Genomic DNA, 17471 nt, shown 5'->3' with positions numbered 1-17471 from the left:
TAATCTCATTTGATTGGTAACTAGTAGGCAATGTTACATTCACTGTGGAGCTGAGATGCTGAGACAATGGTTAAATGATCTGAAAATATATAATATTGCAGAGGAAAGAAAAAAAAATCAGGCTGAAAGTTGTTAGTGACTGTCTGTCCATGGCCAGTCCTCTCTCCATGCGAGGCAGTGAGTTTGCCTGAGGTTTACCTCACCTGCCCTTTAGAACCAGTGAGGAAGAGATGCTCTTGCTTCAGAGTTTTTTTCTGAGTTTATAACACCCTTTATATGATTTACCTATTTGGCCAAATTAAGATGCTAGATAATGGGTTGAGGATTTTCTGATTAATTCCTATAATACAGCTTAGAAGTTGGAAATTTAAAATTTTAAGTAAGCCAACTTGTGCCTATAATGTGAAGGGATTTGAATTAACACACTATAGCACTAATGATACAACATTTCCACAGCCTGTAAAATAATCAGACTGTTTTTGTGAGCTTAAACTTGATTCTTTAAGTTTAGTTAAGGAAGATTACAAAAAAAAAAAAAACCCACTTCAAGTGATGATTTACTTTGTATTTCTCAAATGATCTGCCTTGGACTGTAATTAAAAAACCAGGTCAAATGGTGGCAGCAATGGCAGTCTTGTAAACCAGTGATAATTCTCTGTGGTTCTCAGGGAGCCTTTCTAAAAGTGTGATTGCTCCAGAGTGCACGTGATGTGAATTGATGAATGAAAATTTCTGGACCTTACCACACTTCACAGACGTAGTACTTTAGGGATTGAAAATCTACCATTATAACAACATGACTCACATGAAAGTTGAAAATCTCTGATTTAAGGCATTATAAAGACAATAAGATTAATTTAACAGATAAAGCAACACCTCACTGAAACTTTTAAAAGAGTAATAGTGCCCTACCCATGAAAGGCTGTATTTTAGAATCAGAGGACACATTGCTACTTTTTGATGATTTTTGGCATTCAACTGATCCCACCAGAATTTATTTATTTATTTATTTTTTAGGGCCACACCTCCAGTGGCATATGGAGGTTCCCAGGCTAGGGGTCAAATTGGAGCTGCAGCTGCCAGCCTAGGCTACAGCCATAGCAACGCCAGATCTGAGCTGTGTCTTCGACCTACACCACAGCTCATGGCAACGCCTGATCCTTAACCCACTGATGGAGGCAAGGGAGTGAACCTACATCCTCATGGATGCTAGTCGGGTTTGTTAACTCCTGAGCCATGACCGAAACTCCTACCAGAATTTAGCATCTTTGTTTAACTCAAGGATGAATGGATTTATATAATATGGTATAACAGGTACTCCCCCCAAAATCACTGCTTGAATGTCGTTCATTGCCAAGGGCCTACGAAGAAAACTCTTATCAGTTTGAATCTGTAGTGAATGAAATCTAAGCTCATGCTGATATTTTGTAACATCACTTTTTTTTTTTTTTTTTTGTCTTTTCTAGGGCCACACCCTCGGAAGATGGAGGTTCCCAGGCTAGGGATCTAATTGGAGCTGTAGCTGCTGGCCTACACCACAGCCACAGCATCAAAGGATCTGAACCGCATCTTCGACCTACATCACAGCTCACAGCAATGCCGGATCCTTAACCCACTGAGCGAGGCCAAGGATGGAACCTGCAACCTCATGGTTCCTAGTTGGATTTGTCAACCTTTGAGCCACAACAGGAACTCCAACATCACTTTAAAATAAAAAAATTAATTACTAAGAAGTTGCAACAGGGAAGTAATTATATTTTTAGAAAATTATAAATATTTCTTTCTAGGTGGAAAATATTGAAACTTAGAAAATTTGAGAGGAAATTGGCAGGCTTAACATTTCAACGTAGAGGAATTAGAAAGAGAAGAATTTCAAAATAGAGAAAAGAAACGCCATTGTACTCAAGATAGTGCTAACTGAAAAATTAGCACTTTTCTTATTGAGTATTCAACAACTTCTTTTACTGAAAAAAAGTAAAAGTTCTTAAGTGTCAGGGTTGGGTAAAATCTTTTATTTGACTCTTTGATAAAGTATTCTTACCTTTTTTACAAGCAACAATGTTGCTATTGTAGATACGATTGTGGAACATGAAATCTGGAAGACAGTTTTATATACCTGTTCAACGATGGCTGGCACGAGATCAAGAGGATGGGGAAATCTGTCGAGAATTTCCTGTTTTAAACAAGGGGCAACCCATCCTTCCAGGTAGCACACATAAAACTTGTTTGCCTAAAAGCGGAAGGATGGGGAGTTTAGTACGTGTCGAGTAAGTGAATAAATGAGCGAATGAGTGCTCAAGGAACCTCTCAGTTCTTACCAGTTGCCTCTGCCGGTGTGACAGCTACATCTAAATAATTTTTAGTTGTTTTCTGCACTGGCATTCTGGAATATGTTCTTGTCAACAGTTAACCCTGTAAGGAGGTTAGCCAGAATGCTCTTAATGAAAAAGAGAATGAATTCTTAGAAGGTCATGAGAAAATTGAATGTCCAATGAAATTATTCCTGGGCTAAAAAACGCAAGTCGATGTAAGCTTTTCTTATCAGGCTCAGCTTTAGTTTTGAAAATGTGTCTCATCAGCCCGTCCCCTTCACGGGGGAGGTGTCCTGTTCCTACCCAGTTAGTAATGATGCAGTTTTAGGAAACATAAACAGAACTGCTTTATGACTTTCTAAGCATTTTGGCAAGAGCAGAGATCTGTTCAAGACATTCATGAGTGTGGCCGAGAGCTAGGCTGTGCTCAGAGTTATACAGTCACTGCTCACAGCCACGAAAATTCAGGGTGACTCTGTCCAGAAGAGCTGTCTGCTCCTGTGTCTGCTGGTTTCTGCTTTGGAAGAGACTAGGAAAAGGGTGTATGAAAATTATTAAATGGGAAATTGATAAAAAATAAATTTGTCCAGTTCAGCACTTTTTCTATTAAATATGTGATATTTTAGTTTTCTAAAGAGATGAATAATATTAAATATTATGGGAAGATTAAGAAGATCTCCGCAATGTCATATACTGTAGTATTAGGTTCATGACAACTTGTGTAACTTAACAGGGAACTTAAATTTGCTAAAAGGATTGCGGAGATGGATGATTCCTTTGTTGTGGTTGTTAAACAAGGTGTAGTAAACTCTTAAATTTTTAAGTTAAACTATTTTTGAAAAGCTATGAATAGTTCCACTTACTGAAAAGTGAAGGCTTGTATAAACATTGTTGTCAGGTTCCTCAGCATTTTTAAGTGTTCTCAACACTCTCCCTCATTAGCCTGTCCCCTTCACGGCGGACGTGTTCTGTTCCTACCCAGTTAGTAATGGTGCAGTTTTGCTTCTTCATCTCTCATTTTAATTGTAAAATTTGCTCAAAGGAGTCATATTCTGCAAATACGTACTGATTTTTACTTGTCTTCCCTGCGGCAGTTGGTACTGGTGGTTTAATAGAAACTTTCATTTTCAGTTTCAACAAGAATGGAGAAGCTGCTCTTGTGTATTTCTCATGTGCTCTATGTACCCTCTCATGTGCTATTTGTAAACTTGGGCAAGCCTTTAGTTATCTAGGTCAGTGGTAGATATAGCAAAAGATACCTGACTTCAGCCATATTTTGCCTAATTTACTAATGAAGATTGATGCTATATGTGGAATGATGTCATTGCAGACAAGCAACAGCTTTGACCAGAGATAAAGACATCAGTTCCAGGTGGTATAAACAAGGGAGGTTGGATTAGTGTCCTTTTTACTATATTGCATACCTCTCAGGCCATGAAGAATTAGGGTGGTATTGGTCATTTAAGGCAAAAAGAAGTCAAAAAGTGTTTGCCTGGTTAACCAGCCTACAATCATATGTACCTGAAAAAAAATACGTTTTTTAATTATAGAACTGTTTTTCTACATAGGATAAAGTTGCTAAGCAAACCAGAGCAAAAGTGAACTTTCTCAGTCTGTGTGAGATATGTGTATATTTAATTTTAATTTTCAATTGTGGTAATAAATAGAAAACATTAAATTTACTGCCTTAAAAATTTTAAGTGTACATTTCATTTAAGTATATTCACACTGTTGTACAACAGATCTCTAGAACTTTCTCCATCTTACAAAGCTGAAATTCTTTTCTTCTTATGTGAGTTTTAGCAGATTGTGTCTTTCGGTCAATTGATACACTTCATCTAGGTTGTCAGATTTGTGGACACAGGGTTTTTCATGGTATTCTTTTATTATCATTTAAATTTTCCATGGGATCGGGAGTGGTTTTTCCTGTTTCATTTCTGATATTAGTAATTTGTGTCCTCTCTCTTTTTTCTTATTTAGCCTGGCTATAGGCTTATCAATTTTATTGATTTTTTCAAAGAACTAGCTTTAGGTTTCATTGGTTTTTCTCTGTTGATCTCCGCTTTTCAGTTTCATTGATTTCTGTTCTAAGTCTTATTTCTTTTATTCTTACTTACTTTGGATTTAATTTGCTCTCTTTTTTCTGGTTTCCTAAGGTAGAAACTTAGATAATTGATTTTAAATCTTTTTCTTTTCTGATGTATGTATTCACTGCGATAAATTTTCTAAGCATTGTTTTTTTCTGCAATCCACAAATTTTGCTAAGTTGTATTTTCATTTAGTTCAAAATATTTTAAAATTTCTCTTGAGATTTCTTCTTTGACCCATGTGTTATTTAGAAGTATGTTATTTACTCTCCATGTGTTATGGTATTTTCCGGTGATCTTTCTGTTATTGATTTCTAGTTTAATTCCACTATGGTCTGAGAGCAGACATTGTATGATTTCTGTTCTATTAAATTTATTAAGGTGTGTTTTATGGCTTAGACTCCGGTCTGTCTTGCTGACTATCCCAAGTGAGCTTGGGAAGAATGTGTATTCTGTGGTTGTTGGATGAAGTAATCTATTGATGTATATTATAAACGGTTGATCAATAGTGCTATTGAGTTCACCTAAGTCCTTATTAGTTTTCTGCCTACTGGATCTATCCATTTGACACCTCTACTATGATAGTGGATTCTTCTGTTTCTCCCTGCAGTTCTGTCAGTTTTGCCTCACATAGTCTGGTGCTCTGTTAGGTACACACACATTAAGGATTATTATGTCTTGAATTGACCCTTTTATTATTATGTAATGGGTCTCTTTATTCCTGATAACTTTTCTTGTTTGACATCTGCTCAGTCTGAAATTTATATAGCTATTTCTGCTTTCTTTTGATTGGTATTAGCGGGTTATATTTTTCTCCATAAATTTACTTTTAATCTATCTGTATATTTATTTTTAAACTGGGTTTTTGTAGACAACATATAGTTGGGTCTTATTTTTTTTTATTTTATTTTTTCCCACTGTACAGCATTGGGATCAAGTTATTCTTACATGTATACATTTTTCTCCCCCACCCTTTGTTCTGTTGCAATATGAGTATCTAGACATAGTTCTCAATGCTACTCAGCAGGATCTCCTTGTAAATCTATTCTAAGTTGTGTCTGATAACCCCAAGCTCCCGATCCCTCCCACTCCCTCCCTCTCCCGTCGGGCAGCCACAAATCTATTCTCCAAGTCCATGATTTTCTTTTCTGAGGAGATGTTCATTTGTGCTGTATATTAGATTCCAGTTATAAGTGATATCATGTGGTATTTGTCTTTGTCTCTCTGACTCATTTCACTCAGTATGAGAGTCTCTAGTTCCATCCATGTTGCTGAAAATGGCATTATGTCATTCTTTTTTATGGCTGAGTAGTATTCCATTGTGTATATATACCACCTCTTCCGAATCCAATCCTCTGTCGATGGACATTTGGATTGTTTCCATGTCCTGGCTATTGTGAATAGTGCTGCAATGAACATGCGGGTGAATGTGTCTCTTTTAAGTAGAGTTTTGTCCGGATAGATGCCCAAGAGTGGGATTGCAGGGTCATATGGCAGTTCTATGTATAGATTTCTAAGGTATCTCCAAACTGTTCTCCATAGTGGCTGTACCAGTTGACATTCCCACCAACAGTGCAGGAGGGTTCCCTTTTCTCCACAGCCCCTCCAGCACTTGTTATTTATGGACTTATTAATGATGGCCATTCTGACTGGTGTGAGGTGGTATCTCATGGTAGTTTTGATTTGCATTTCTCTTATAATCAGCGATGTTGAGCATTTTTTTCATGTGTTTGTTGGCCATCTGTATATCTTCTTTGGAGAAATGTCTATTCAGGTCTTTTGCCCATTTTTCTGTTGGTTGATTGATTTTTTTTGCTTTTGGGTTGTATAAGTTGTTTATATATTCTAGAGATTAAGCCCTTGTCGGTTGCATCATTTGAAACTATTTTCTCCCATTCTGTAAGTTGTCTTTTTGTTTTCTTTTGGGTTTCCTTTGCTGTGCAAAAGCTTTTCCGTTTGATGAGGTCCCATGGGTTTATTTTTGCTCTAATTTCTATTGCTTTGGGAGACTGAGCTGAGAAAATATTCATGATGTTGATGTCAGAGAGTGTTTTGCCTATGTTTTCTTCTAGGAGTTTGATGGTGTCCTGTCTTTCAGCCATTTGGAGTTTATTTTTGTGCATGGTGTGAGGGTGTGTTCTCGTTTCATTGCTTTGCATGCAGCTGTCCAGGTTTCCCAGCAATGCTTGCTGAATAGACTTGCTTTTTCCCATTTGATGTTCTTGCCTCCCTTGTCAAAGATTAATTGACTGTAGGTGTCAGGGTTTATTCCCGGGTTCTCTGTGCTGTTCCATTGGTCTGTCTGTCTGTTTTGATACCAGTACCACACTGTTTTGATGACTGTGGCTTTGTAGTATTTCTTGAAGTCTGGGAGAGTTATGCCTCCTGCTTGGTTTTTGTTTCTCAGGATTGCTTTGGCAATTCTGGGTCTTTTGTGGTTCCATATAAATGTTTGGATTGTTTGTTCTAGTTCTGTGAAAAATGTCATGGGTAATTTGATAGGGATTGCATTGCATCTGTAGATTGCTTTGGGTAGTATGGCCATGTTTACAATATTGATTTTCCCAATCCAGGAACATGGAATATCTTTCCATTTCTTTACATCTTCTTTGATTTCTTTGATTAAACTTTTATAGTTCTCGGCATATAGGTCCTTCACCTCCTTGGTCAGGTGTATTCCGAGGTATTTGATTTTGTGAGGTGCAATTTTAAAAGGTATCGTATTTTTGTATTCCTTTTCTAATGTTTCATTGCTGGTATACAGAAATGTGACTGACTTCTGAATGTTAATCTTATATCCTGCTACTTTGCTGAATTTATTAATCAGTTCAAGGAGTTTTTGGCTTGAGTCCTTAGGGTTTTCTAGGTATAGTGTCATGTCATCTGCATACAGTGACAGTTTGATCTCTTCTCTTCCTATATGGATGCCTTTTATTTCTTTTGTTTGCCTAATTGCTGTGGCTAGGACTTCCAAAACTATGTTGAATGGCAGTGGTGAGAGTGGGCATCCCTGTCTTGTTCCAGATTTGAGTGAGAAGGCTTTCAGTTTTTCCCCATTGAGGATTATACTTGCTGTGGGTTTGTCATAAATGGCTTTGATTATGTTCAGGAATGTTCCCTCTCTGCCCACTTTGGCGAGGGTCTTGATCAGGAATGGATGTTGGACTTTGTCAAATGCTTTTTCTGCGTCTATTGAGATGATCATATGATTTTTGACTTTTCTTTTGTTAATGTGGTGTATGATGCTGATTGATTTGCGTATGTTGAACCATCCTTGTGAACCTGGGATGAACCCAACCTGGTCATGTTGTATGATTTTTTTGATATGTTGTTGGATTCGGTTGGCTAAGCTTTTGTTGAGGATTTTTGCATCTATATTCATCAATGATATTGGGCGATAGTTTTCTTTTTTGGTGGTATCTTTGTCTGGTTTTGGAATGAGGGTGATGGTGGCATCATAGAATGTCTTTGGGAGTATTTCTCCTTCTTCAACCTTTTGAAAGAGTTTAAGGAGGATGGGCACCAGTTCCTCTTTATATGTTTGGTAGAATTTGCCTGTGAAGCCATCTGGTCCTGAACTTTTATTTGTAGGGAGTGTTTTCATGACCTCTTCAATTTCATTTCTAGTGATTGGTCTGTTCAGTTGGTCTGTTTCTACTTGATTCAGTTTTTGCAGGCTGTAAGATTCTAGAAAATTGTCCATTTCTTCCAGGTTGTCAAATTTGTTGGCATATAGTTGTTCATAGTATTCTCTTATGGTTTTTTGTATTTCTGCTGTATCCGTTGTGATTTCTCCTTTTTCATTTATAATTTTGGTTATTTGGATTCTTTCTCTCCTCTTTTTAGTGAGTCTGGCCAGGGGTTTGTCAATTTTGTTCACCTTTTCAAAGAACCAGCTCTTAGTTTTATTAATTTTATCTATTGTTTTTTGAATCTATATTTTATTGATTTCTTCTTTGATCTTTATAATTTCCTTCCTTCTGCTGACTTTAGGTCTTTTTTGTTCTTTTTATAATTCATTTAGGTGGAGGGCTAAGTTGTCAGTTTGGGATCTTTCTTCTTTTTTGAGAAAGGCCTGTATTGCTATAAATTTCCCTCTGAGCACTGCTCTTGCAGCATCCCATAGATTTTGAGAGGTTGTGTCTTCATTATCATTTGTTTCAAGGTATTTTTTAATTTCATTCTTGATTTCCTCATTGACCCATTGGTTTTTTAGTAGCATGTGGTTTAGTCTCCATGTAGTAGGTTTTTTCTCTTTGCTTTTCCCATGGTTGATTTCTAGTTTAATGGCATTGTGGTCAGAGAAGATACTTGAAATAATTTCTATGCTCCTAGATTTATTGAGATTCGCTTTGTGTCCCAATATGTGGTTGATTCTTGAGAATGTTCCATGTGCATTTGAGAAGAATGTGTATTCTGATTTTTTTGGATGTAGTGTCCTGAAGATATCAATTAAATCTAACCTTTCTATTGTTTCCTTTAGGATCTCTGTTGCTTTATTGGTTTTCTGTCTAGAGGATCTGTCCATTGGTGTGAGTGGGGTATTAAAGTCTCCTACTATGATTGTATTCCCACCAATTTCTCCCTTTATGTCTGTTAATATTTGTTGTATATATTTGGGTGCTCCTGTATTTGGGGCATATATGTTGATGATAGTACATCCTCTCCTTGGATGGATCCCTTAATCATTAAATAGTGTCCTTCGTCTTTATGTCTTTTGTTTTAAAGTCTATTTTGTCTTATATGAGTATTGCAACTCCTGCTTTTCTGTCATGTCTATTGGCATGAAGTATTTTTTCCTACCCCTTCACTTTCAATCTGTATGTATCCTTTGTCTTAAGGTGAGTTTCTTGTAGGCAGCATATTGAAGGTTTTTGTCTTTTTATCCACTCAGCCACTCTGTGTCTTTTGATTGGGGCATTCAGTCCATTGACATTTAAGGTGATAATTGATAGATGATTATTTATTGCCATTTTGAACCTCGTGTTCCAGTTGATTCTATGCTTCTCCATTCTTACTTTCTTTTTTTGGTTGGATGGTCTCCTGTTATTATCTGCTTGAGTGTTTTTTTTTTTTCTTTTTTTGCGAATGCAGTGTTTGGTTTTGACTTGTGGTAGCCCAGTGTTTTAAGTATGCTAACCCCTTCCTATAATTGTGTGTTTTAGCCTGATGGTCCTGTAGGTTCAAACACTTCATTACTATATTAAAATTGAGAAGAGAAACAAACCAAAAAAAAGGGTCTGTTTATTTCCTAACATCCCTTGACCACATTTTATGATTTTGATGACTCTTTTTTCTTCTTTTTAATTTTATTTTGTTTGAAACATGTTCATGATTAAATCTGTATGCTGGCTTATTTGAGTGACTGCTCTCTGATTGTGGTTTCCTCAGTCCTAGTTCTTCCTCTTTTTTTTTTTTCTTTTTCCTCCCTTTGGGTCTTATTTTTTGATCCACTCTCACAATCTCTGTCTTTTAATTGGTTCATTTATACCAGTGATGTTCAAAGTGATTATTGATATAATTGGATTAATATATACTGTATTTGCTACTGTTTTCTTTTCATTGCTCTTATTGTTTATGCCTATATTTATATTTTACTCTTTTTCTGCCTTTTGTGCTTTCAGTTGAGAAAAGACAAAATCATTCTATTTCTCTCCTCTTTTAGCATATCAGTTACACCTTTTTAAAAAAACTTTATTTAGTGGTTGCCCTAGAGTTTGAAAATATACATTTACAGCTAATCCAAGACCACTTTCAAATTACACTATACCTCTTTATGAGTAATGTGAGTACCTTATAACAAAATCATCTATTCTTCCCCTCTTATTTCTTGTATCATTGCTGTAATTAAGTTCTTTTATATATAAGCATATATCTTATATACATAAACATACATAATCAAATACATTGTTGCTATTATTATTTTTGAACCAACTTAACTGTTAAAACAGTTAAGAACAAGAAAGGTGAGTTCCCTTTGTGGCTCAGTGGTAATGAACCCTCCTGGTATCTATGAGGTTGCGGATTCAATCCCTGGCCCTGCTCAGTGGGTAATGGATCCAGTGTTGTTGCGAGCTGGTGAGCTGTGGTGTAGGTCACAGACACAGCTCAGACCTGGCATTGCTGTGGCTATGGCTGTGGCTGGCAGCTGTAGCTCCTATTTGGCCCCTGGCCTCGAAACTTCCATATGCTGAAGGTATGGCCCTTAAAAGCAAAAAAAAAAAATTAAGTTTTAATTGTATCTTCACTTATTGTATCTTTGATACTCTTCCTTTCTTTCTATAGATACGAGTTTCTGACCTATTTATAATTTTCTTTCTCCCTGATGAACTTCTTTTAATGTTTCCTATAAGGCAGGTCTACTGGCAGCAGATTCCCTCAATTTTTGTTTGTCTAAGAAAATTTTTATTTCTCCTTCACTTTTGATGGGTAATTTTGCAGGGTACAGACTTCTAGGTTGGTGGGTTTTTTTTTCTCTCAATATGTTTAACATTTCACTCCACTCTTCTTGCTGACATGGTTTTTGAGAGGTCAGATGTAATTCTTGTCTTTGTTCCTCTCTAGGTAACTTTTTTTTCCTCCATATTCCTTCAGAATTTTTAATTTATCTTTGATTTTATTTAGTTTGGAAATGATATGACTAATGTAGATTTTTTTTTCATTTTATTTGATGTTTATCCTGCTTGATGTTCTCTGAGCTTCCTGAATCTGTGGTTTGATGTCTGACATTAATTTGGAAAAATTTCAGTTGTTACTGTTTCAAATATTTCTTTTGTTCCTTTCTCTTCCAGTTGTGTGTATGTTACACCTTTTATGCTTGTTCAGTGTCCTTGGTTTTTAGTTTTCTTCTTTTGCTTTTCAGTTTTGGAGGGGTCTTTTGATGGATTGTCAAAGCTTAGCAGTGAAGCATCTACCAATAAGCCCATCAAAGGCAGTTTTTGCTTCTGTTGCAATGTTTTTGATCTCTTATATTTATTTTTGGTTATTTCTTAAGATTTCCATATCTCTGTTTACATTGCCTATCTCTTCTTGCATTTTGTATGTATTATCTATTAGTGTTCTTAGCATATTAATCATAATTGTCTTAAACTCCTAGTCTTATCATTTCAACACCCCTGCCATTTCTGCTTCTGATGCTTTGTCTCTTCAAACTGTTGTCTTTTGGTGTACATGGTAATTTTTTCTAGATGCTGGACATTATGTACCAGCTAAGAGAGACTGTACTTAATAAGCCTTTAGTATGTGGTGGTGAGCTATGAGGGGGGGCCATGGAAGTGTTCCATAGTCCTATGATTAGGCGTCAGTCTTTTAGTGAGCCTCTGCCTCTAAATTGTAAACTTTACAACTGTTTCTCAGTTTTTTTTCTCCCTTTCTAGGTTGGACAGGATGGTTGGAGTGGACTGGAGTTTGATATTTTGCTGGCATCACTCCTCCTCCTTTAACATATCCATGCCCCATGAGATGGCTAAACCCAGTTTCAGTTTGTTCCATTTGTTTCTCTGCACATTCATTTTTGTTCTCTTCCTTCATTCTTGGAGTTCCAGGTTTCCTTCTGGTTTCATTTTCCTTCTCTCTGAAAAATTTCATTCAATAATTCTTTTATGGCAGGTCTTCTGGCAACGAATTCTCTTAGTTTCCCTTCACCTCGGAATGTTTTTATGTTTCCTTTATTCACGAGGGATGTTTTTGCTGGATATAGAATTCTGCCTTGGCAGCTCTTTGCTTTCAGCCCTTTAAAACTGTTGTGCCAGAGTTCCTGTCGTGGCTCAGTGGTTAACGAATCTGACTAGGAACTATGAGGTTGCAGGTTCAATCCCTGGCCTTGCTCATTGGGTTAAAGGATCTGGCATTGCTGTGGCTGTGGTGTAGGCCAGTGGCTGCAGCTCTGATTGGACCCCTAGCCCAGGAACCTCCATATGCCGTGGGAGCGGCCCTAGAAAAGGCAAAAAAAAAAAAAAAAAAAAGACAAAAAAAACCCCCCAAAAAACTGTTGTGCCACTTCTTTTGGGTCTCTATGGTTTCTAATGAGAAATTCGCTATCATTAGAATCAATATTCCCTTATAGTAAGGTACCATTTTCTTTGGCTCTTTTTAATATTTTTACTTTTTTTTTGGAAGTTTGAATATGATGTCTCTGGACATGAACTGCTTTGGATTCATTTTGTTTAGACTTTACTGAGCTTTTTGAATCTGTGTGCATATATGTCTTTGCCAAATTTGGGAAGTTTTTAGTCATTATTTCTTAAAATATTTTTTCAGCTTCCCACTTTTCCTCTTCTCTTTCAGTTACTGCATAATATGAATATTAGATTTTTTAACTATTGCCTAATTGGTCCCTGAGGCTCTGTTCATTAAAAATATTCTCTTGTTAGATTGGGTAATTTATTTTTCTTTTTTCTTTTGACCAGGTTTGTGGTATATGGAAGCTTCCAGGCTGGGGATCAAACCCATACTATAGCACTATAGCAGTAACTAGAACCATGGCAGTGACAACACCAGATCTTTAAACCACTGAGCCACCAAGGAACTCCATAAATTAGGTAATTTCTATTTATCTTCAAGTTTGCTAATACTTTCTTCTGTCTTCTGTCTTCTTTATTTTTCTCCTGATCCTATTCAGTGGTTTTAAAATTTGCTTATGGTGTTTTTTTAGGTAAAAAATTTCCATTAGCTTCTTCTTTAAGCTTTCTTTCTTTCTTTTTTTTGCTGAGACTTTATATTTTTCCATTAGTTTCATGAGTGTTCTTGATTGTTTAAGGTAACATTTATTTATTTATTTATTTGTCTTTTTTTGTCTTTTTCTAGGGCTGCACCTGTGGCATATGGAGGTTCCCAGGCTAGGGGTCCAGTTGGAGCTGCAGCTCCTGGCCTATGCCAGAGCCACAGCAATGCCAGATCTGAGCTGTGTCTGCAACCTACACCACAGCTCACGACAATGCTAGATCCCTAACCCACTGAGCAAGGCCAGGGATCGAACCCGCAACCTCGTGGTTCCTAGTAGGATTTGTTAACCACTGAGCCACGATGGGAACTCCTAAGGTAACATTTATATCATAGTTACTCTAAAGGTTTTGTCAGATCATTCCAATATCATCTCAAAGTTGGTGTCTCTTCATTGTCTTTTCCCATATAAATTGAAATTTTCCTGGTTCTTCATTTTCTGAATAATTTTGAATTATGTCCTACATATTTATGTATTCTTATTTGAGACATTGGATGCTATTCATATTTTATGGAGAATGTTCGTATTTTTGTTTTAACAGGTAGTTGACCACTGGTTAAATTCAGGGCACACATTCCAACCTGTCATCTCTGAGCTGTGGTTCTCATATCAGTTCAACTTAAAAAGCTTATGCAGTGCTATTCAGATCTGTCCCATGTATGTCTGCTATTTTAGATCTGTCTTTGGTATTCTGAATGGGATCAGATCATGTGTCTTCAGTTTAGGAGTGAGCCCAGGAGTGCATAAACAAATTTATGGATCTCTTTTTCTTCCCTCTCGTAAGGTCTTTGGTTCTTTTCAGTTCCCTGGCTCCTGTGTTTGGCGGGTTAACTGGTCCTTTGGTTTTTCTGTTTTGCTGTGCACTTCTGCAGTCTTGCTGTATCCAGGGCTAAGCAATGGTTGGACAGAGGGAGGAATGAAGGCAGTGGAGATTGGCCCTACTTTATTGAAGCCCAGCTCCTCTAAACAGAACAAAAGATCTTCTCGCTCAGAGTATCAGCACCTGTTTGCTTCTGTGCCCTGGCATGGGATGTGAGAGAATGGAGAAATGAAAGAGATGCAGATTATCTGCACTTTATCTTGTGTTAGCAGTTTCCTTTCCTGCTTCTTCTTCTTTTTTTTTTTTTTGCCTTTTCTAGGGCCGCTCCCATGGCATATGGAGGTTCCCAGGCTAGGGGTTGAATTGGAGCTATAGCCACCGGCCTACACCAGAGCAACGCAGGATCCGAGCCACGTCTGCAACCTACACCACAGCTCACGGCAACACCGGATCCTTAACCCACTGAGCAAGGCCAGGGATCGAACCCGCAACCTCCTGGTTCCTAGTCAGATTCATTAACCACTGCTCCACAATGGGAACTCTGTCCTTTCCTGCTTCTTAAAACAAAGAAAGAGGGCTTCTCCTAAGCTCCCTGTCTGGGCTACAGTGCCTACTTCCAGGTTCCTCGTGCACTGAGCTCATGCAGCAAGATACCAGGGGATGGAAAATGGTAAGCTCACTCACACTTGTTGGTCCTGTACATTTTGATGTTATTCCTGAATTCTGCTACTATTTACTTTTCAGAGCCTTCATATAGAGCTGCTCCACACAGTCTGTCAAGGTTTTATAGTTATATTCAGTTAGAGAGACCAGGTGGAGTGTGTGCCTCCTGTTACCTGGACCAGGAGCTCTGGATTAGATATCTGTAACTTTTCTATCATATGAGTAGTACTTGAAATATAAAGCTTATTTTTCTTTTATTTTCAGTGACAGTATATGAAGTGCATGTGGCAACAGGTGAGCTTTGGAATGCTGGAACAGCAGCAAATGTCTACATTTCTGTCTATGGGGAAAAGGGAGATACAGGATCCAGACAGCTGTTTCGATCAAAGAGTTCCCTCAATTTTTTAAGGGGACAAGTAAGTGACCAAAAAATTCTTTGTTTGATTTTTAAAAGTTGATGGTAAAAAAGATAAAATTTATGTCTTAACTATAGCTCGTCATTGAACAAACTAGGGGTTAGAGGCGCTGGTCCTCCACAGTCAAAAATCCACATATAATTTAGAGTCATCTCTCCATATCCACAGATCCACATCCAGAGATTTAACTAACTGTGAATTGTGGAGTAATGTAGTATTTACTATTGAAAAAGGTATGAATATAAGCACCTGTGCAGTTCAAACCCATGTTGTTCAAGGGTCAGCTGTCCTTTTAAGCGTATGGTTCAGTTGTGTTAAGTATATTCACTTTGTTGTGCAACAGATCTCCATAAAATTTTTACCTCGTAAAACTGAAACTCTGTACTCATTAAACAACAGCTCCTCATTCCTTTCTTCTCCTAACAACCATTCTATATTCTGTCTCTCTGAATTTGACTACTTTAGATATATAATTGAAATCATACAATGATTGTCTTTTTGTGAGCTGACTTACTTCACTTAGCATAATGTCCTCAAGGTTAATTCATGTTGTGGAGTATTACAGGATTTCCTTCCTTTATAAGACTGAATAACCTTCCACTGTGTGTATATATCACATTTTCTTTATTCATTCACCCATTAATGGATAGTTTGTTTGTTGTTTCAAAATTTTGACTGTTGTGAATAATGCAGTGGATGTACAAATATCTTGGTACCCTCCATTCAATCCTTTTGAATATATACTCAGAGGCAGAAATGCTGGATCATAGGGAAGTTCTATTTTTAATATTTCAAGAAACTAGTATACTATTTTCCATAGTGATTGCACTATTTTACAGTCCCACCAACAATGCACAAGGGTTCCAGTTTTCTCATATCTTTTGGCAACACTTGTTTTCTCTTTTTAGGATCCTAATGGGTATGAGGTGATATCTCATTGTGTTATTTATTTATTCTTAAAAGTTAAAGTATACTTGATTTACAGTGTTGCATCAATTTCTCATTATGGTTTTGATTTACATTTCTCTAAAGTTAAATTATGTTGACATCATTTCATATATTTATGGCCATTTGTATACAGTTTTTGTAGAAATGTTTAGTCAAGTCTTTTGCTATTTTACCTTTTTTTTGAAATTTTATTTTTACTTTACAGAATAAAATACATACTTTTAAACATAATTAAATTCACACAGATTATTATATCACGGATCTTAAGAAACAGATTAAGTGACTCCCTCTGGAGAAGTGGAATGGAAAATATGCTGAGACAAATAGGAAATTTATTCTATACTTTATCCCATTTTTATGACTTTCATCTTTACTACTTAGTTTTATCTATTACATTTCAATTTTTCTTTAAAAATTAGCATTATATTAAAATTGTTATATTATGCATCTAAAATTTATAAAGAAGAAAGCCTTATATACCATTAAATATTTTATATAGCATAATAAAAAGAATAACTTAACTGGTAAGAATAACAAAAATAATACACCCTCTGCAAATAAGTAAAATATAAAATGCATAAATTGGTTAAAAAACGATGTAACTATATAAATATGTCCTCAACAATTTGTTACATCTTATTGATTCTTCAATATAGGAATTACACCATTCTAGGTGATGTGATAAACAAGACATTATAGACCTTACATTGTACCATGGAGAGAAATGGTTATTAATAATACAATTGTAGAACTGTTTTGTACAGTGGCATTGTTTAATTATAATTATCATAAATTCTTTGATGGAGAGGAAATCAGAATCAGATGTAAGACTTCACCATTCCAAGAATGATGTCAAATGACCCCCTTCATGGTGGATTATGCACTTATTTACTATGAGATATATTTCTTCTCCAGAGATTCCTTGTATTGTGCATCAATTGTAGATTTTTGGTTTGCAATTATTCTGAAGTTTTGATGTAAGAGTCTATATGTATATGAGATTGTTTTAAGTTGTTGGTCTCTTAATTGCAAGTTCATCTCCAGTATCCCGCATTTGTACCCACCTCTTCTCATGATTTCTGATTTTGATGGTATAATTGTGCATGGATGATTTCATATCTTTACTATATATATACCTTTACTGGTGATCCTTGTCATTTGCGGAATTTTTGTTTCCTGTTGCTGTCTTTTCTTTCCTGCCTAGAGAAGTTCCTTTAGTATTTGTTGTAAGGCTGGTTTAGTGTTGCTGAATTCTCTCAGCTTTTGCTTATCTGAGAAGGTTTTTATTTCTCCTTCAAATCTGAATGAGAGCCTTGCTGGGTAGAGTGATCTTGGTTGGAGGTTTTTTCCTTTCATCATGTTAAGTATATCATGCCACTCCCTTCTGGCCTGCAGAGTTTCTGCTGAAAAATCTGCTGATAACCTTATTGGGGTTCCCTTGTATGTTACTTGTTTCTTTTCCCTAGCTGCTTTCAAGATTTTCTCTTTGTCTTTAATTTTGGT

General features: G+C 36.4%; 1 protein-coding gene across 1 annotated transcript in view; it reads left to right on the top strand.

Annotated features, from left to right (window-relative positions):
- Positions 1-17471, top strand: part of LOC100627466 — a 272180-nt gene that overhangs the window by 157705 nt on the left and 97004 nt on the right. The window contains 2 exon segments of the mRNA XM_021089367.1: positions 2074-2206; positions 14869-15020. Coding sequence (XP_020945026.1) covers positions 2074-2206; positions 14869-15020 — 285 coding nt within the window.

The sequence above is a fragment of the Sus scrofa genome, chromosome 4 (assembly GCF_000003025.6).
Source record: "Sus scrofa isolate TJ Tabasco breed Duroc chromosome 4, Sscrofa11.1, whole genome shotgun sequence".
Lineage (NCBI taxonomy): Eukaryota > Metazoa > Chordata > Mammalia > Artiodactyla > Suidae > Sus > Sus scrofa.
Note: the sequence above shows the minus strand (reverse complement) of the source record. Positions and strands in the feature narration are given on the sequence as shown.